The sequence below is a fragment of the Ceratotherium simum genome, chromosome 34, assembly GCF_057802395.1.
Source record: "Ceratotherium simum simum isolate JZ-2026a chromosome 34, ASM5780239v1, whole genome shotgun sequence".
Classification (NCBI taxonomy): Eukaryota; Metazoa; Chordata; class Mammalia; order Perissodactyla; family Rhinocerotidae; genus Ceratotherium; species Ceratotherium simum.
Window position 1 is genome coordinate 4,508,247 of NC_141933.1, and position 18,458 is coordinate 4,526,704.

Consider the following 18,458-nt stretch of genomic DNA (forward strand, 5'->3'; position numbering starts at 1 on the left):
TGCTCCCCTCCCGGCGTACAGCAGAGCAGAGCTCCTGCTTCCTCTCGGCCGACTCTTATTGAACCTAATCAAGTCGTACCCTTACCCCCTCCCCCGAAACCCTCCTCAAGATAACCCGAGGCTCTCGGGGTGTCAGAGCCACCGCTCAGCCCCCTGCTATGTCGGGGGGGTCTCTGGGGACACAGAGACCGCCGATGTCCCTGGGTCCCCTGCACTGGGCCACCATGATGGTGCAGACCTGGACCCCGCCTTCAAGGCACCTCCTCCTGCTCCACCTATCCCTTGGTCTCCTGCTGGGCGAGACCCCCTTTCGGTGCACCCTGCAGGCTCCTGGGGCAGGCAGCCTTACCTCACGCCCCGCACACGCCCGGCGTGAGGCTACCGTGGGAAGGCAACAGTTGCAGCCTTTACACCCCATCTCCTCCCAGCAGCTCCGGTGCCCGTGGAGAACCAACACGGCCACCCTCATGGGTTCTCGGTGGAGCCCCCGGAGGAGGAACACCTTCCTGGGCAGGGCCGGTACCCAGCAGGTGCCTCATGAAGGCCACGGTGAATTGACCTGACAAGCAGTGACATCTTTGGCATGTGACCCAAGCTTCCTCGTGGCTCCAGAGCACTCACTGAATTCTCCCACAGTCCAGGACACAAGGGGGCCCTCAGCTGGGGAAGAGGCCCCGGCCCCGCAGAGCGGGGACCATGGCCTGCTGATGCCTTCCCGGTGCGCTCCCTGGTCCCCACCTCTGACGGGCTGGCAACAAGGCCGGTCACGCGCCTCTGAAGCCTGGAGGTGGCCGTCACAGGTGCCCACTAGGCCTCCCGGGTGGCCGGGTCTGTGTAAAAGGCCACAGGACCACGACCCAAACACGCGCTTTGCTCTCCCTGCGCTCGGGATGCCTCAGGACCGTGATTCACCAAGAGCAAACAGCAGTTTTGAGCCAGGGGAGGGTTACTGAATGCTGGCTTTATTCTCCCATCTGCAAGTGACCCGGGAGAGCGAACTGGCAGAATGTGGGCTGGAAGACGGTTCTGACAGGTAAGCGCGGTCACCTCGCTGGGGCCAGAGCTGTTGTCCTGGGTGGTAGGAGCACCTGCGAAGCCATCCCAACTCCTCTCAGGCCCCTCCCACCGCGTGTCCCCCTGGTCTGGGTTTCCTGCGAGCCGGGAGTGTCACGTGCTCCCTCTGCATCACCAGTGGCTATTGGGTGATGTCAGGAGACATTTGTGGTTGTCACAACTGGGGACAGTCCTGTCACTGGGTGAGTAGAGGCCAGGGATGCAGCTTAACACCCTACCGTACACAGGACAGCCCTCCATGACAGAGGAGGATCTGCCCTGCTGTCAGCAGTGCCCAGGCGGGACCCCCTTCCTGCCTACCACCCCCCAGCCCAGGAGCGGCACCAGGCCCCGCGCTCCCTGCCCACCCCAGGAAACAAGCAGGCAGGCACCAGGGTTTTATCAATTTTATTTCTAGACTTTTCACGTTTGTCTTGTTTTCTGCTGGAAACGTGCCGGTTACATGTCTGTGCTGGGAAACGCCACGGTGTGCAACCAGAAACACACAGACCCCATGTGCCCACCCACCAGAGACCCTCACAGACTTGCTGGTCACAGGACAGGCTCCGCTGTGCTCCCAGACCCGCCACCGGCCTATCAGCACACAATGTCCACCCCCCCAGGACAGACCGTCCCTCCAGGACCCTGTTTGGTTCAGACACAGAGATGCCGCAGCCAGAATGGTTGAGGTAAGCGGAAGCAGTGTTCCTGCAGGGCAGGGCGGGCGGGTCCTGGACCTGCCAATGGCCTTGGAGCAACACGGGCTGACCCTGCTGGGGCAGGGCTGCAGATGGTGCAAATCCTTTTGGTTCGGCAGCGTGCTAGGCGACTCCGGGGCACACAGCACCGTTAGCTGGCTTCATTGAGATTTGGAGTCTCTTTAAATTAGCATGATGCTGTAATGAACAGAACAGAACACTAGTACATAGTTAACAGATTCAACACACCCGAAACTGGAACGATTTCAGAAGCTATTCATTTCACTCATCCCAAATGACTGAGTCTTCCAGCACAGCACCACGGTGGCACGTTAAGACATACTCGTTACAATAATAATAATAATAATAATGCAACTTTCATAGCTACACGCAAAGAACGATACAGCGGTAAAAACTACTATGATGGTAAATCCCAGGTCAGATGGAGAGTCCAGCATAACAGGCGCAGGGAAAAGGAAACGGACACAGCCTGGTCCCAAGAGATGCCGGGGGGCCGCGTGAACTCGGCCCGCAGCCCGTCCCCACCAGGCCCGTTTTGGGATCTCGTCCGCGTGTCTGTTTGCCGAAGCAGGAAGCCGCGGGTCAGACAGAACCTGACGGCCGGGTCTACGTATGGCTAAGTGAAGCATGAGGTATTGTGAAACAGGAACCTTTTTGGAATAGCGCAGTAATCACATTAAGTCAAAACTGATCACATAAAAAAAATCTACAAAAAAAAAAAAAAAGGCATCCATCATACATTTTTCTATGAGAAAATTATAATGAGAACATGGCAGTATATGACACTGTAAAACAAAACAACTGATCCTCCAATAGCAGCAACACAATGTGAAAGATACAGAGAAGCGATGTCAGTCTGTTTCCGGACGAGCTGGGGAGCCATCGGTAGCAGCGAATCAGCAAACAGAGCCTCAGCCTGTCCCTCGCGTGGTCCCCGCGCCTCCCCTCCACACACTCGCTCCCTCACATCCTCCCTCCGAGCATCCCGCTCGGTGCTCACTCCACCTCAACACTCCCCACATCACAATTACAGAAAGGAACGTAGTCACCATGTGCAAATCGTCTATGGGTTGCTAAAATGTTCTTAAAAGGAGAGGGCAGGGGGTAAGAATTTACTGGAACTGAACATGTTTCGAGTACCCTAATTTTCCTTGTAACTCTGATGCCCCTCAGATTGGATCACGTTGGGAAATGCCCAACAGGCCGAATCAGCCAAATCCACGTGATTTTTCTGCTTCTTCTAGGGATTCTTTTTCTTTCCTATGAAAGGATCTGACTTTTATAAACTGTACTGTACCTGCAACATCAAAGGCAGAAAGGGGTGTGTGTGTGTGTGTGTGTGTATTTAAATCAAGGGGAGATTGCATTACTTTATAACTCATACTGGCCTTAACGAACATCCTCTGCAATAAATATTCTTTTTAGCCTTAACTATAAATTATATATTTTAGTGTTTAAAAACCTTCCTAACCCTTAAACTACGAGTTCCCTAGGTAAACCTTTAAGGCCCCTACTTTCAAACACCAGTTGGCACCAAAGGATCCCTAAAACTTCAACTTCTCTACAGAAAAAGGAACACATCATCCTGGCAGTGTGAGGATGCACGTCTTCTTCCTCCTCCTGACTGGAACCTAGCCTTCCCAACATCCCCCTTCCGCTGACACCACAGTGACATGCACTTGCCTTGCGATCCTGTCCGCACACAAGTCCGTGAATATTCCCAAACCATTCCATTAAGAAATTGCTCCCCGCCTCCGCACACAACCTAAACAAAGATAGCGCCTCTACCCACTGGACCGAAAGTGCTTGGAAATGGAATGGTTTAGAATATTGAGAAGGAACAACAACAAAAAAGGAGCTGTGAATTTCACCTGGATGTGAGCAGGCTGCAGGTCTGTGGGGTGAAAAACCAGCATCTCATCAACAGGCAACTACAAAAATATGAAGATTACAAAAATAGAATATATTAGGTTGCTATCGCGGTTTCTCTTCCTAGCAGCAGACGCTAGGAGCCGGAGGGTTGGCCTTCCGTCACCACGATGCTGGCCGGTGCCCGACGCACCTCCAAGGTGGCCGGTCCACAGGCAGAAATGATTAGCACTCGACGATGCTGAACTCTACACTACTCTAACCGAGAGGTCACACCAGCCACTGACAAGGTGGAGAGGTTACACGCCTACCTACGAAATAAAATAAACACGCACAATGACTTATAAAGTGACTACATGCAGGAGCAAGCAAGATACAGGATGCTGAGAACCGCCTTAAAGCTGTGCTCCTTAAGAAAAGCACAAGGGTATGTTTTTCTATCTAAAACCCTCTTCTACTTTAAAAATGGTTTGCTGACTTGTTTCTATTTTTTTTTTAAAGGTTTTTATGCTTTTTGTTTTAAACACAGAAAGAATCAAATCTAATCCTCCCCTGCAGAATCATTCCTTGTGTTAATGCCTATCCTTACAACACAGAGACACAAACACATTAATATAAAAACTAGTTGATTATGGGGTATAAAATCCTCTATTTTTGTAGCACGACCCTCCTCCCTCCCGGCTCAGGGTTATGCAAATACTATTTTTTTTCTCTCCTTTTTTTTTTTTTCTTTTTTTTAAAGACAGTTTTTCAGGTACTTTTTTCTTTCGCTTAAGTCAGAGACGGAAGGGAGAAAGAGCAAAGGAAAAAACTGACAGCAGGGAGAAGGAAGCTTTCCCTTCTGGTCGTGACCAGTCCTGCAGAGGACGGTCTGTCAGGGGAGCACCTGGGGCCGGCCCCTCCCTCGCTGCCGGCGCCCTCAAATGTTCACGTCCCGCACGTCGGTGGGCGTGCAGGCCAGGTCCTCCTCCTCCTCCTCCTCCTCCTCCGCAGCCTTGGGGTCCAGGTTCTGCTGCTGGGCCTGGCGCAGGCTGGACTCCAGCAGGGCTTCAATCTGCTCCTGGCAGGCCCGGAGGCAGTCCTGGGCGAGACAGACAGACAGGGGTCCTCAGAAGGGGCCCACAGTGAGGGGCCGTCCCCCAAACGCCATGACTTGGTTTCTGTAAGAGCAAGGCTCATCTAAAACGCCGCCTCCCCAAAAGCTGGTGAGCCTCTGCCCCAAACCCCAGGACCGACCAGCATGGGCCCCATTTGGCCGCCGGCTGCCCCGGCCCCAGGAGCCCACAGGTCAACCAGGCGATGGTGACCCCACCTCAGGACCACAGGCTTCACAGGCCACGGGGCTGCTGGCCGTCTTCAGGGACGCAGACAGACGTGCCCGCGCCATGCCTCCCCGGCCTGCCCCCCGTCCCCAGCAGGACCCTGGCCCCTCGCTGGAATTCCTCCTCCGCTGGGCTCAGATCTCGGGCCCCGCCGTTCCCACCAGCCCCAGCGATGTCCTCGGCGAATTCAGCCATTTGATCCCGGACCGGAGGCCCTCGGAGCTCTGCTTTTCGGACTTAACCTCTGCACGTCAGCCCTCGCGGTGAACCCAGCCTTCCGTGATGAATGGCCGTCAGAGCGTTAGGCCGCGCATGACTGAGAACGAATGTTGGGTGGCCCGGGGGACCTGGCCTGTTCATCCCCCTCCGTCCTCTCCTCTCCCGTTCGGGCCTGCGTCTCTGGCGGCGCTCTGGCCTTGCCCCGCGCCCGCCCGCTGCAGGTTCCCTCTCAAGGCCACCACCCTGCATTTTCAATGGGGAAGAGGAATCCGAGTCTGGGGGCCACTCCTGGTCTCACTGGGGGCAAATCTCCCCGCAGCTCAGAGGTGCCTCTCACAGCCGAGTGGCCTCACGGCCCCCAGGGTCTGATTAGAGGCTGGTCCAGGTGTGGGGGCCACCTGTCCCAACTCCCCAGATGGCATACTGGGGCTTCTATTCCAGAACTAGTCTCCAGTCCAGCCTAGAAGGCAGACCTGCACCCTTCCAGAAACAGGCTTCAGCCATGGGCCCACCACAGGGAAGGCGCTGCTGAACTTCCAACCAGCTGGGGCTGGACACAGGGGTTCACTGCCCAAAGGGAGTGGAGCGGGCCACAAGGGCTTCACAGTGACTCCCCAGGTCTCCACAGAGCTCTGTCTTCACAGGGGGTACTTTCCTGCCCCTGCCACCTTTTTAGTATTAATCATGGCAAATCAGGGAGGCAGGGGAGGTGCCAATAGCCCCATTTTACAGATGAGGAAACTGAGGCCCGGAAGGTCTGGTGTGGAACCCAAGATTCCTGATGCTATCTCAGGCTTCGATCCAAACACCCAGCGCCCACGAGGGATCACACAGCCATTCCCTATGATTGTCTGTGGAAGGCATTCTGTCCGTGGTGTTTCCAGCTGAGAGGAAGATACGGGGATGATGCTGGCCCCCAGCCGCTGAGCAAGGATGCTCCAGCCCCCAGGCGGCCGCCTGAGCCTGTGATGTGAGCCCTGAGATGGAGAGGGGAGGCTCCCTCCGCCTCCAGGAGCTGCCTTGTGTCTGGGTGAGAAAGCTTCCTGCTTGGGGGGAGACACCCAGGCCGGGCAGCCGAGCGGCGCTGGGCAGAGCACAGGCAGATGTCCGTCTCACCCCCTAGCCCTCCTTCCCTGAATTGCACCAGTGAGGTGGCACCCGGCTAGGGCCCCCCCGAGCCTCCGGACGCGGGGCGGGGGGGAGCACCAGAAGGCAGCCCGAGCCGATCTGGAGCGGGGTCAAGGCGGTCACCGGCTCCCACACTGCACACCCACGGGGGCCGCCGGTTGACCCGCCAACCCCGCTGGTCTAATTTGGCAAATGCCACAAACCCTTGTAATTGTTATTTTAATTCTTTAAGAAAAGAACTGGGAGTAAAACAATGGCATTTTTAAGAAGAAAGACACAACTAACTGGGCTGTAACAGCAGCAGCCTCTCTAATAGGGCCGTAAAAAACAAGGTTGTCTCTACCGGCCCATTGTCCCGTCCCGAGACCTCACAGGAGCCCTTTTAAAGCATCTCTTTATTGGCCATCCACAATGTCACCCAGACAAAGCTCGACCGGGCCCCAGCTCCACACCCCATTAGGGCACGGATCATTGACTGGCCCGCCGTGTGGCCCCTCTTCCTGGACGGCTCCCCAGGGAGGGGTTTATGGCCCCTGCCTGCTCCCGGGAGCCCCAGGGGACGCCAGCAGCCTGTGAGGACCTCCTGGCCTCTCAGCAAGTTCCCAGAGGTGCTTCTCCTTCCAAAGCAGCCCCCGGAGGAGGAGAGTAAAGCCGGCACCCTGACAGCCTGTGGCAGGTCCTTTGCCTCTGAACGCAGGCACCCGCCCCTTCCCCGTCACCTCCAAGGGTCTTGGCACCAGCCATGGCATTTCCCATCAGTGAACTGCAGCATCGGACCCCCAGCTTCTAGACGTTTCTAGTACCCAGTGCTCCGCAGGCCCTGGCGAGCCAGTGCGGGAGCAGTGCACGCGATCACTTACCGGGTCACACTTAATCACTTTGGAGAGGAACCGTGTGAGGCGGTGATAGGACAGGAAGCCGTTGGCGCTTCCCAGATGCAGGCCCTGCACTGCGGCCACCACGCTCCCCGCAGCCACCATGGAGGGCGGGTTGGAAATGAACTTCACGTCTGCGGCAGAGGGAGAGAGAGGCAAGGGGCCATGAGCGGGGGACACGCCATGGGATCCGGGCACCCCCAGCACCAGCCTCGTATCAGGCGGCTTGTCCCGCAAACGGCCAGGCTGGACGTGTGGGTTTTGAGGGGCAGTCGCTCTAGTCATGACCCGGGCGCTGGAAGGGCAGGAGCCGGGCTCGGGGCGCGCCTCAGGCGAGCCTGTGAGGCTCGCTTACAAACAGCACCGACAAAGCCAATCCGGAAAACAGCCCCTGGAGAAGACAGCAGAGGCCTCTGGAGGGGCTGGGTGGCTGAGGGGACGTGGCCGCATTCGCATCCTTTCAGCATCATGAGCCTCGTGAACGTGTGGCTGACTCACAGAAATGAAATAAAAGATGCAAGCCCACAGGGGAACCGAGGTGCCTCTGCGCTAACCCTGAGTCCTGCACTGCCAGGCCCAGGGGACCTCACCTGCACAGGGGCCCAAGCCACACCCAGGACAAAGCTACTCCCCAGATTCCTGGAGGAGGCCCCTGTCTACCCCACAGACCCATGTCTGCCTGGGAAGATGAACCCAGGCGGCCCATCGGCCTGCAGGAGCTCCCTGTGGTCACATGCTTGTCGCACTCTCTCTTCCCCCAGGGACGCCGCGGGGGTGTAGCGCTACTTCATTACTTCACCTGCCAGCCGGCCGCCCACTCCCTCACCAAACTACAGGGAAACTCGATAGGTGGGAGGGCCCCGGCCCCCTCTGCGGGGCCAGCACGAGCTCACTGACGCAGGGAGCATCTGCTTTTCCTTCTAAGGGCAATCCGCAGGCCCCTTGCACACCCCTAAGGTAAGGACATTTACGTGGCCACGAGGGCCGGCCCCATGACTTAGCAGTTAAGTGCGCGTGCTCTGCTGCTGGTGACCCGGGTGGGGATCCCGGGCGCGCACCAACGCACCGCTTCTCCGGCCATGCTGAGGCCGCGTCCCACATACAGCAACTAGAAGGATGTGCAGCTGTGACGTACAACTATCTACTAGGGCTTTGGGGGGAAATAAATAAATAAGATTAAGTGGCGATGAGGTGCCCAAGCCTGCTTTTTTTTGCACCCAAGATGGAATTATGGGTGGAAAAGGCCAGAGTTCAGCATCTTAATCAGGGGCCCTTGGGCCTGGAGCCGGGCGCCTATAAGGGCTGAGCGTGGCATCTGTCAGCCCCCATCGCCTCCTCTTGCGCCATTGAGCACCCAGGAACGGGGGCTCGGGTGAGCTGAATGGGAGGGGGCTGGGCACAAAGGGACTGGGGCCCCCAGGGGCTGGGGCGCATCCCCACAGCCCATGTGAGACTTCATCCCGAGAGAATAAACAACTTCGGCCTTGTTCAAGGAAGCGGGCGCCGTCAAGGGGGGGCTGGGAAGAAAGGCAGCCACCCTGAAGGGGCGACAAAGCCAGCTTCTGGGCACTGCGACGACTCAAAAAAGAAATCCCTAACAAGGCTCGCCACCTCTTTCCCCTTTAAATAGGAGCCATTCCACCCAGTCTGAGAGCCGGGGGCCGGGAATGAAAAGCTTTTCATTGAGGCAAATCAGGCCAGCACACAGGAACCGTGCGGCCCAGCAACAGGTTCTGACCGGCCGCACCCCGAGACCCCATCTATAAGGGAGGGAAGAATCGGGGCAGGCTCCGAGGCCCATCTCGCCACTGAAGTGTGTGTGTGTGTGTGTGTGTGTGTGTGTGGTTGGCGGTCCCAGATCTCAACGCTGCCGCTCCAACAACTGCTCCTAGTCACTGCCCGGTTGTCAGGAGCCCAGCGGGCCAGGGTGAGCGCGGTCCTCAGAGCCGAGCGCCACTGCCGACCCTCGCTCAGACCCCTCCCTCGACCTCAGTTCTGTGCCAGCCTCAAACGGCACTGATGATTTCGTCACCTAACCCACCGCAGCTCAAGGAAAGGCTCTAGCGTACGTGGCTGTACACGGATGCCGAAGGAAAAGCAAATCCCAGCGCTGGGGGTGGGAGACGTGCGCACATGTGCAGTCAGTCAGGAGGCCCCGTCTGTGGGCCACACGGGGCAGGGGGAGCAGAGCCCCCCTCACGCACCTTTAAATGGGCCCCTGGACATGTGGAGGGCAAAGACATTTTCCTGGACTTCTGCTCATGCCTCCACCTCACGAAACCTGTCTCTGTTTTTTGAACTGCAGTTATGTCACTCTCATCTTGAGAGAGGTCCCCTTGTGACCAAGAGCATGGCTGAGTCTCAGTTATGTTCAAAACGTGCAGGCACGGACCAGGACTTGGTAGGCAGGTGTCGCTCTGCTCCTCCGTCCGCCAAGGGGCCCCACCCTGGAGTTCATGCACGTGGAAAGCTGAGTCACCTTCAGCCCTCCCCCCACCTTTACCCCAGGTGTGCCCAGGTATCTGAGCCCGGGCCCCACCCCAAAGGCCAGGGGGTGCCTGCTGGGCCCCGCGTTAAGACAGAAGGCCAGTGACCCACAGCAGCTTGAGCCGGTCTGCAGCCTCGGCACCACGCTCGCTTCCTCACTGCCTGCGCACCGCACAGGCCACACACCCCGCTTCCCAGGGGTCCTGGGAGAGAGGGAGCTCCAGGCTGCCCCAGCCACCCTGGGGGGAGAGTGTGCAAGAACCGTTCCTCGCGTTATCTCCAGGAAACTTTGCCGTTTCTCTGAACCACTTTCAGCTCCATAAAAGGCTGCCTGGAAGTCTCTGGAGGCCTCTCTCCTCTGAGGCGCCCCAGCCAGAGAACGCCTCCCTGCCGGCTTGCAGGGCTGGCCCCTGGAGGCCGAGGGGACGGCAACGGGAGGCTCCCCACCCCCACCCAAGGGCCAGCACTTCGGGACAGGAATGCCTGGGGAGGGGGGTGTGCCCCCACCCCTCGGATCAGTCCAGCCCAACCATGTCCTTGGCATCTCTACCTACACCCCCCCCCCACCCCCCCACCCCTGGAAGGACTCAGAGAAGGAGGGTAGGGACGCTAGCAGAATCTTCCCAACTCTTGCCTCACTCAGAAATACCAGCCGCCAGAGTGCCCAGACACAGGAGGGTCAATGAGAGGCCAGGTCAGGGGGCCCTGCCCCTTCTGGGGAGGAGCTGAAAGACACCCACTCGCGCCTTTGATGCCATGTGGCCCTCAGGTCACCCAGAGCGAGCCCCAAACAGATGTGACAGCTGAGGCCTGACCAGGGGCAGAGGTGGCCCACAGCACAGCCGGGTGGGATGGGGCATGGGTCCCTGGTCAGGGTCTCCAGTTCTGCTGGACCCAGCTCATGTGGTCAGAGAAGAGGAAAGAAGAGGTCACAGGGGGTCAGGGGCAGGGCTGGGGGAAGGCGGGCACGAAACACCGTTGGGCTGCGTCTATCTGTCTCTCGCTCTGCACTGGGTTCCAAAAGGCTGGCTGCCTGGGGGCTTGGGCCAGGCCAGTGCCAGGGAGGGGCCTCCAGGGACCGGCCAGAGGCGTGCTAGGGGAGGGTGGGCTGGCCCCCCCGCTGCCAATCACAGTAGCCCAAGCCCAAGCCCCTCCAAAGGTCCTCCCAGGGCTCGGCTGAGCCGAGTGGCCCGTGCCCCCTGGCGGGGCCTCCGGTGGCCGGGCTCCTCTGCTGGCCGCCCCCGCACGAGGGCTGCCGCGGGCCGCCCAGAGCACGTGGTGCAGGCCCTGCCGGCCGGCCTCCCCACCCCTGTAGGCGCCCCTGGCAGGTGGCCCAGCCTGGGAGAGGCCAGGAGGAGGCCCCCGCAGCTCAGGCTCCTTGAGGACACGGGGAAGGACTGGGGGGGGCGGAGACGGGGTCGGGGCGGGGGAAGGCCGGGCGGCCAAGGTAAACCCTTTCCAGCACAGAGTGGCCACAGCCGGGCCCCTGCCTCGCGTGGGGAGCAGAAGCCCCAGCAGCTGAACACGGCAGGCCGGCCTACCACCCCCATCGCGAAGGCACTGCATGGTGGCCGCCCGCCCCCGGGGGGCAGCACCCCTCCATCCAGCACAAACCGCCCAAGCTCTCTGCTCAGCAGAACAGAGACGGAGGAGCGCTTCCCAGGGCAGGCGGGGCCGGGGGAGCATCAGATGGGGAAACTGAGTCAGAGGGCAGGAAGCTCCGCCGGGGGACCCCCAGGGAGGCCGGGGCAGCAGGCCAGCCGCCCTACCTGTGGCGCAGAGGGCGACGAAGGTCTGCGCGTGCTTGCGGATGATCTGTTGGTTGTCCTCTGCCACCGGCATTTTGGAGAGGAAGTGCTCGATGAAATCGTGCGGGGTCATGGCCGCCAGGTTCCATTTCAGCTTGTTCACCAGGAGCAGCTCCATTTGCTGTGGAAACGGGGTGGACGAGCATAAAGAGGCGCGCAGGGCAGCCGCGGGGGCGGGGGAACAGGGGCCTGGAGAGAAGGGATGGGGGATGTCGGGCTCCAGGAAGAGGGGGACAACACGCGATCCCAGGTCAAAAAAGAGAAGGTGCCGCCGGCAAACGCCGCTGCTCACGGTTAAGCCGCCTGTTCCCAACTGGAGACAAAAAAGACCTCCCACACCCGGGACGCGCCGCCCGGTCGTAAACGCGCTGCCGCCGCTAGAGGGCGCGCGCCGCCCACTTTTCGGCCGCGTCCGGGGCGCAGACGCGGTGGGAGTCCGAGCGAAAGTGCGAGGTGGGGCGGCGGGGACGGGGGACGGGGGGCGGCGGGGACGGGGGGCGCCGGGGGTCGCGCCGGCTCCTCGAGGCGGGGGCCCCAAGCAGTGTGGCCGCCCGCCCTCGGGGCCCAGGGTCTGTCAGCAGCCGGCCGGGGCCCCCCACCTCTGCACCTCCCCCACCCCCGGGGTCCCGCGGCTACTGGGGCGTCGGTGGGCGGCGGGGGTCGCGGGGTTACCAGCAGCTCGTCGGGCCGGATGGAGTTGTCAGTGTAGATGCACAGCTTCTCGGCCGTCAGGGGGATGGTCTCCTTCATCTTGGAGGCCACGAACATGCAGGTAGCCCCCAGCAGCTGCAGGCGGCTCTTCTTCACGGGCTCCAGCGACAGGAAGCGGTCCAGGTAGTTCATGGCCAGCGGGAAGACCTCCTCCTCGCACTTCTGCTCCTCGCAGACCTGCCGGGGCACCGGGGCCGTGACCGCCGCCGCGCGCGCGCCGGGCCCCCTCCGCGGAGACCCCGCGCCCCCCACCCCGCGCGCGCCGGCCCGCGGGGCCCCGAGCGCGCCGAGGGTCGCGGCGGGGGGCCGCAGACGCTTCCGGGGACGCGCCCCCTCCCCCGGGTGTCCCCAATACCCACCCACCCTGAAACTGAAAGGGAAAGTCCCCGCGAGGCTGGCACGGCGGGGGCGGGAGCGGGCACGGCTGGGCGGCATGCGCCGCGCGCGGGCTGCCAGCCCCCGAGACCCCGGCCCGCGTGGGGGCTCCGGGGCCCTCCTGGCCGGGGGTCGGCACGAAACGGGGTGCGGGGCCGCGGGGCGGACCGCGGGGCCGGGCGCCGCGCTCGCTGCGCCTGCGAGACACAAAGGTGGCGTCCCAGGCCGCCGCGCCGCATTTCCCCAGACGTCATCTTTTCAAAAAATATTTAAAAATATAAAAAAATTATTTGGGTACATAAAAAACCCATGAAAATGACCCTCGGACGGCCCTTTACCCAGTCCGGGGGTCGGGACCTCGTTGCAGGCTCCGGGGAGAGCCCCAGGAATTAAAACTCGGGCCCCCCCCTCCCCTTGGGCGCGGGCGCCGCTTCTCTCTCGCAAGGGCACCACGCCGCACTTTCAAAAATTATTTTAAAATACTTGCGGGCGCCCCAGGCACCCACTGAAAGCCTGAAAATGTGACCCGGGCCCCCGGCTCGCTCCACACAGGTCCCCCAAGCTGAGACCCCTGCAGACAAGGGTCAGTCCCTAGCCTCTTGGGGGCCACGCGACCTTGCAGCCCGGCGTGCTCTCCGGCCCAGGCTGGCCGTGCGGGGCGCCCCGGGACTCGGTGCTTGAACAAAGGGGCCCCCCTTCCCGAGCGGGGTCCCCCCAAAACTGCCCACGCTCTGTCCCCGCGCCCCTCCCGGCGGCCGCGCGGCCCCTCGCGGCGGCCCCAGCGCCTCGCCGGCCGCTCCCCGCCCCCACCCTGCCCCCAATTATTAATAAACACTTTTGCTTTGCAATAAAAGAACAAAGATGGCGCATAATACTGGCACGAGCGGCCCTTGCATACGTGTCCATGGGTATTAATTTAAAAATCAAATCTATGCCCCCTCCCCCTGGAGCTGGCGGCTCAGCGGCCGCGCGGCCGGGAGAAGAGGCACAGCCGGGCACGGGCGCAGGCGGGGGTGCGCGGTGGCGGCCCAGGAGGGGGCCATAAGGGGCGCCCAGCCTGCTGGCCCGCACCCTCGAGTCAATTGGGGTGCCCTTGGCACGGGCTTTCCCCGAAGGCACCCCTCCCCGACCGCTCCCCGCCCCCCCCAGGAAAGAGTATTTCTAACTCCCCCACCCCCTCCTCGTGCAAAAAACACCCACAATATCTATGTATTTTGAAAATACGACTCCTAGCAACAGTCCCGCAAACTTCAAAGTTGGGGTGAGAGAGAAGGGAGGGAGACGAGTGGCAAAGAAATGTGGGTCTGAGCAACAAGTTGCAGGAAAGTCTCAAGAGAACCGCCGAAGCCCCGCACCTCCAGCATCCATGTGGCCACGATCTTCCGCATGGACGGCAGGATCTCCTTCTGCACACACTTGAAGTAGGACACCGAGGGCGCGCAGGTCTCCTCCGCCTTGAGCATGGCCCGCAGCACCCGGTCGTTGAGGAGGTTGGCATCGGGGTACGCCCGGCGGATGGTCTCCCCCTCGCAGCACAGGAGCTGGTGTGCCATGGCTGGGGCTCTGCTGGGTGGCCTGGGGCGGGCGGTGAGTCCGGGGCTCGGTCTGGGCTCGGCTCTAGCTCCTGCTGCCCCGCGCTCCCTCGAGCTCTTCTGCCCCTCGCCGGAGCGCGCGGACGCTGCTGCTCGCTGCTACTGCGCCGACAGCCCTCTGGAGGCTCCAGGACTTTGCAACTTCCAACAAAACTCCCCTGTAGTCCGTGTGACGTTACTGTTGTTAAGCAGAGATCAAAGCCCGGCAGAGAATGGGAGCGGGGGTGGGGGGGCGGGGGCGGGCGCAGGGGGAGGGGGCGCGGGCGCCGAGCGCTGGGGAGCGGCGAGGGGCAGAGCCCAAAAGCCATCCCGGAGGCGCCGCGCCTGCCCCGCGGCGGAGTTGCCCCCGAAGTCCGGTTTTCATAGAAATGCAAATCGCCCCATGGCTGCCTTTCTCCCCGCTGGGGAAGAGGGGTGCAGGTGGGGTCTGTCCTCCCCGAGTGGGTCCCCTGGGATTTTGAGGGTGGGGTGGAGGTGGCTCTGCAGAGAGGGACAACTAGGAGGGCGGGCAGGCCACACGCAGCCGGGGAGACCGCATGGAGGGGGGACTCTGGGGCTCGGCGACACCCTATATCCGAGCCGGGAGAATGGGCGCATTTCCGAGAACGCCACGAGGGCACCCACGGGCGAAGAGGCCGCCAAGGAATCTCAGCGTTTACATCTTCATTTTCATTAACACGTGTAAATTTCAGGAACCATTTAACGCTCAGGGACGTAGGGCAGAGCCCACACTCCCGGTGGAGGCTTCATTCCGGCGCACAGGGGGGTCGTTGCAAATGCCCAGGGGGTAACCCTAAACGTTAAAGGGATTTCAACCTAGCATGCGCTCGCGCAAAAAATAAAATAAAATAAAATAAAATAAAATAAATGCCCGAAAATTCCAGCAGCAGCCCAAGATGGTGGCCAGCATTTCCTTCATCCTGTCCTCCTCGCCGGGGGGATCTCCGGGCTGTCTTCCCACCTTAGGCAGTCCATCCTTGCGGGGGTCTCCAAATCCCCCCCCCCACGTCCCGCCAATTTAACAGCTGGAAAAACACCACTGAATGGAAGGCTGCAAAACGGGTCTCTGTCCTGTCTCACTTTTTAATTAAAGAATAAATTAAATCGCTGGAACTATTAGTCGCCTCTCTGCCTGGGAGAAGACCACCGGAAGCGTCCTAATTGGTTTTGTTAGGGGTGTGGACACCTTATCACCTTTAGAATTTGCCCTGGGGCTGCATTCGTGAGCTTGAAGGGGATGGCAGGAGCTTGCCAAAATTAGGACAATTATTAAGTTAAAGAAATGGGTGTGTTGATCTGATAATTTTAAACAAAATCTATATATGTTCGTGGTTTTATGAGAGGGTCCCCAATATTATCGCAACCTTCAGAGACATACAAAAGAATAAAGTGTTTTCTTAATCAAAGATTCTTTTTGGTGCTTTTTTTTTTAAATAAAAAGACATTTTACCCAGTCTTAACATTTTTTTTTTTACAGTTTTTACACTACCTGCCCCAAATTAAGAAAACTGTTCATTTACTTCCCTCTGAATATAGTTTAGTGTCATCAAACCACCGGATCCCCTAACAGTAAAGACGCAAAGAAAACGGATAAAAAAGCCCCCTCCCCTTCACAAGGGCGCGCGCAACAAGATAAGACTCTCCGCCCTTTCGGGGCTGATTGTTCCTGCGCCCCCTCCCCCGCCGGGAATTAGGGTTACTAATATTCAGGGTCCGGGAGGGTAATTACCCCCGGCTCACGCCTCCGAAGTGGTGGGTGGCCCGAACAGGGAGCGCCCCCCGCCGTGTCCCCCTCCCCGGGCACCCACGCTCACGCCGGCCCGGGGGCACGGCGGAGCCTCGGAGCATCAGCCCGCGCACGAGGGCTGCCGACTGCTTTTTCATTCATAAAATCCCGACCGGGCGGCCGCCCCGATGATTTATGGGGCCGCGCGCTCTCGCCTGGCGACTCCCGTCCCGGGGGGCGTGGGGGCCCGAGCCCCGCGTGCGCCCCGGCCCTGCCCGAGGCGGGCGGGCGACAGCGAGGGGAAGCGGGGCATAAAGAGGCTCGCCCACTCCGGCAAAAGGGGCTCCAGGTCCAGGAGGGAGCTTCCCCCCAACCCGGGAGAAAGACAGAGGAAACTGGAATTAGCATGAGCCAATGGGGGCGCGGCGCTGTTACTAGGCGGACCGGGCAGATCTCGACGAGGAACTTCGTTGATTTCCCCGCTCAGGGACGGGCGCAAAAGTGCAAGCCCAGCCGGCGAGCGTGAAGAGCCGTCCAGGAACCCGCGGGGGAGGCGCTGGAATTTGGGGCCGGGCAGGGAGCGCCAGCCGCCCAGCCCCCACCCCGGGGAGCCCAGATCTGCGTGCCCCGGAGCCCCCGAGGGGGCCAACAGCCCCGGGCCCTGGAGGGCGATTGCTTCTAGGAGACAAAATAAAAATTTTGATTTTAATTTTTTTTTTCCAGAGAAAAGCAACTTTTAAAAAGTTTTCTGTTGCAGTTTTAATTTTGCACTGCCTTTAAAAAAAACCCACCAAGAAGCAGGAACTGCGAATTCTGGGCTCATTTAAAGTGCTCTGCGCTTATTTCTTGGTGACCATTTGGAGATAAAAGGCTGGTGGCACAGTCGGGAGGGAAACCACTTTGATTGGAAAGAAAATCCAAAAGTAACTTAAATCACCTTCCCACTTTCCTCGCCCCCCGGCCCCCCACTGGGGCGACCACGGCCGGGGCGGATCGTCCCCCCGGAGAGGGCGAATTCCGCGGCAGGCGCGTTTGCCACCGTCCCTGGCTGTGGGAACCTTCATTCAAGGCGGGGGAAGGGAGTGCGTTCATTCAGGAACCGGCGCGCCGCGGCGCCGACTCCGGGACGCACCGCGGCTGCGCGCTGCCCAGTGAGGGGCTTTGGGGAAGGGGTTGCAGACCCCAGTGGAGACCTTCCACCAACGTTGACATCTGACACCCGCCCTCTCCCGAGAGGACCGGGGCGGCGGGCGGGCGGGCGCAGCAAGGTGGGGTCACCTGCAGCCGCATACCTGGCGGCGACTTGAAAGGACTTGGCTCCGGCTCCGCGAGTTTTCCATTGTTAAGCCCTTAAGTAGCCCTGGAAAACGCTTCCGAATGTGGGCCGCGGGGTTCCGGGGCGCTTGGGCTCCCCTTCCCCCACGCTTCTCGCTTTGGGGGCACGCATGGCGGTCCACGTGCTGCGGTAGCTCCTGGGCTACGCGGTGCCGATCCCCCGCGCCCCAAAGCTGCGGGACGCGCTGGGGCGAACTCTGGCCCAGGCGCCCACCCGGGACAGTCACACGCTGGGAACGGGGGCAGCCGCACCTCCCACCGCCCCAAGCCACGGACGTGCGTTTCCGCCTCTGATCAGTTAATTTCAGGCACACACAGATTACCCCTCTTTCGCGTGCCCCCTTCCTGGGTCGGGCAGGCTGCGGGGCCGGGACACCCCTCCCCCACCTCTGAAGGCGGTGGGCGAGGTGTGTGCTGGAGTTAAAAACCAAACCCCAACGTGGGGCGGGGGGGGAGGCTGACTCCCAATGCCTCTGGGATCCCAAGGGAAAAGGTGCACACTTGGGGGCGAAAGAAGATTCTAACTCCTTGACCTCCGCCCCTCAAAACGCATCGCCTGGTGCCCGAAGCAATAGGAAACCCCAAAGTCTACTAGGAATTCCCTGGCCTCTTGGCTCAGGCCCCTGGCCGAGTGTCGTGGAGTGGGCGCCCAGACTGAGAAAATAACCACCTCCAACCAAGGCAAAGAAATCGGACGGGAGGTGGGGGTAATGACCTAAGAGGCCTTGTCCCTCCCGCGTCTCCCGTGGCCAAGCAGGGCCGCGGCCTGCCCGAGGCGAGCAGACTCCCGCCCCGGACGAGGGCGCAGGGCGCTGCTGGGGAGACTCGCGGGGCCTCGGAAACCGGCGGCAGCAGCTCTCGGGAGCCGGACCTTCCCGGGGGCGGGCCCGCGCTAAGACCATCGTCTCCGGCGGCGCCGCCGCCCCGCCCGGGAAGGGCTCGACGCCCCATCCCTCGCCTCCAGGACTTGTCACTCGCCCCCCCATCCCTGCCGTTTCCCGGGGACTGTCTGCGGGGAGGCCCCGCAACCTCGTGCCTTCCAGCCTGCTTCTTTGTGCCCTTGAAATGCCCCAAAACATTTCCATCCATCGTCTTGGCCCTGGGGGTGGGTGGAGGGACGGTCGGGGGCTTTATTAGAGGGAATCTCCGAGTTCTGGGGCTCGGACACTTGCCGGGAGGGGAGGGGGAAAGTGATTTTTTTTTTTCCAGGTGCGGAGAGAGGGGTTGCATACTTAACGC

General features: G+C 60.7%; 1 protein-coding gene across 1 annotated transcript; it reads right to left on the reverse strand.

The window, feature by feature from the left end:
- Positions 1-1,444: 1,444 nt before the first annotated feature.
- Positions 1,445-14,277, reverse strand: CCND1 (cyclin D1). The gene is made up of 5 exons (XM_087422509.1): positions 13,922-14,277; positions 12,153-12,368; positions 11,442-11,601; positions 7,171-7,319; positions 1,445-4,722 (listed from the first exon to the last, which is right to left on the reverse strand). Exons 1-5 carry the CDS (start codon positions 14,117-14,119, stop codon positions 4,561-4,563), a joined length of 885 nt encoding a protein of 294 aa, XP_087278635.1. The 5' UTR covers positions 14,120-14,277; the 3' UTR covers positions 1,445-4,560.
- Between the last annotated feature and the right edge of the window lie 4,181 nt (positions 14,278-18,458).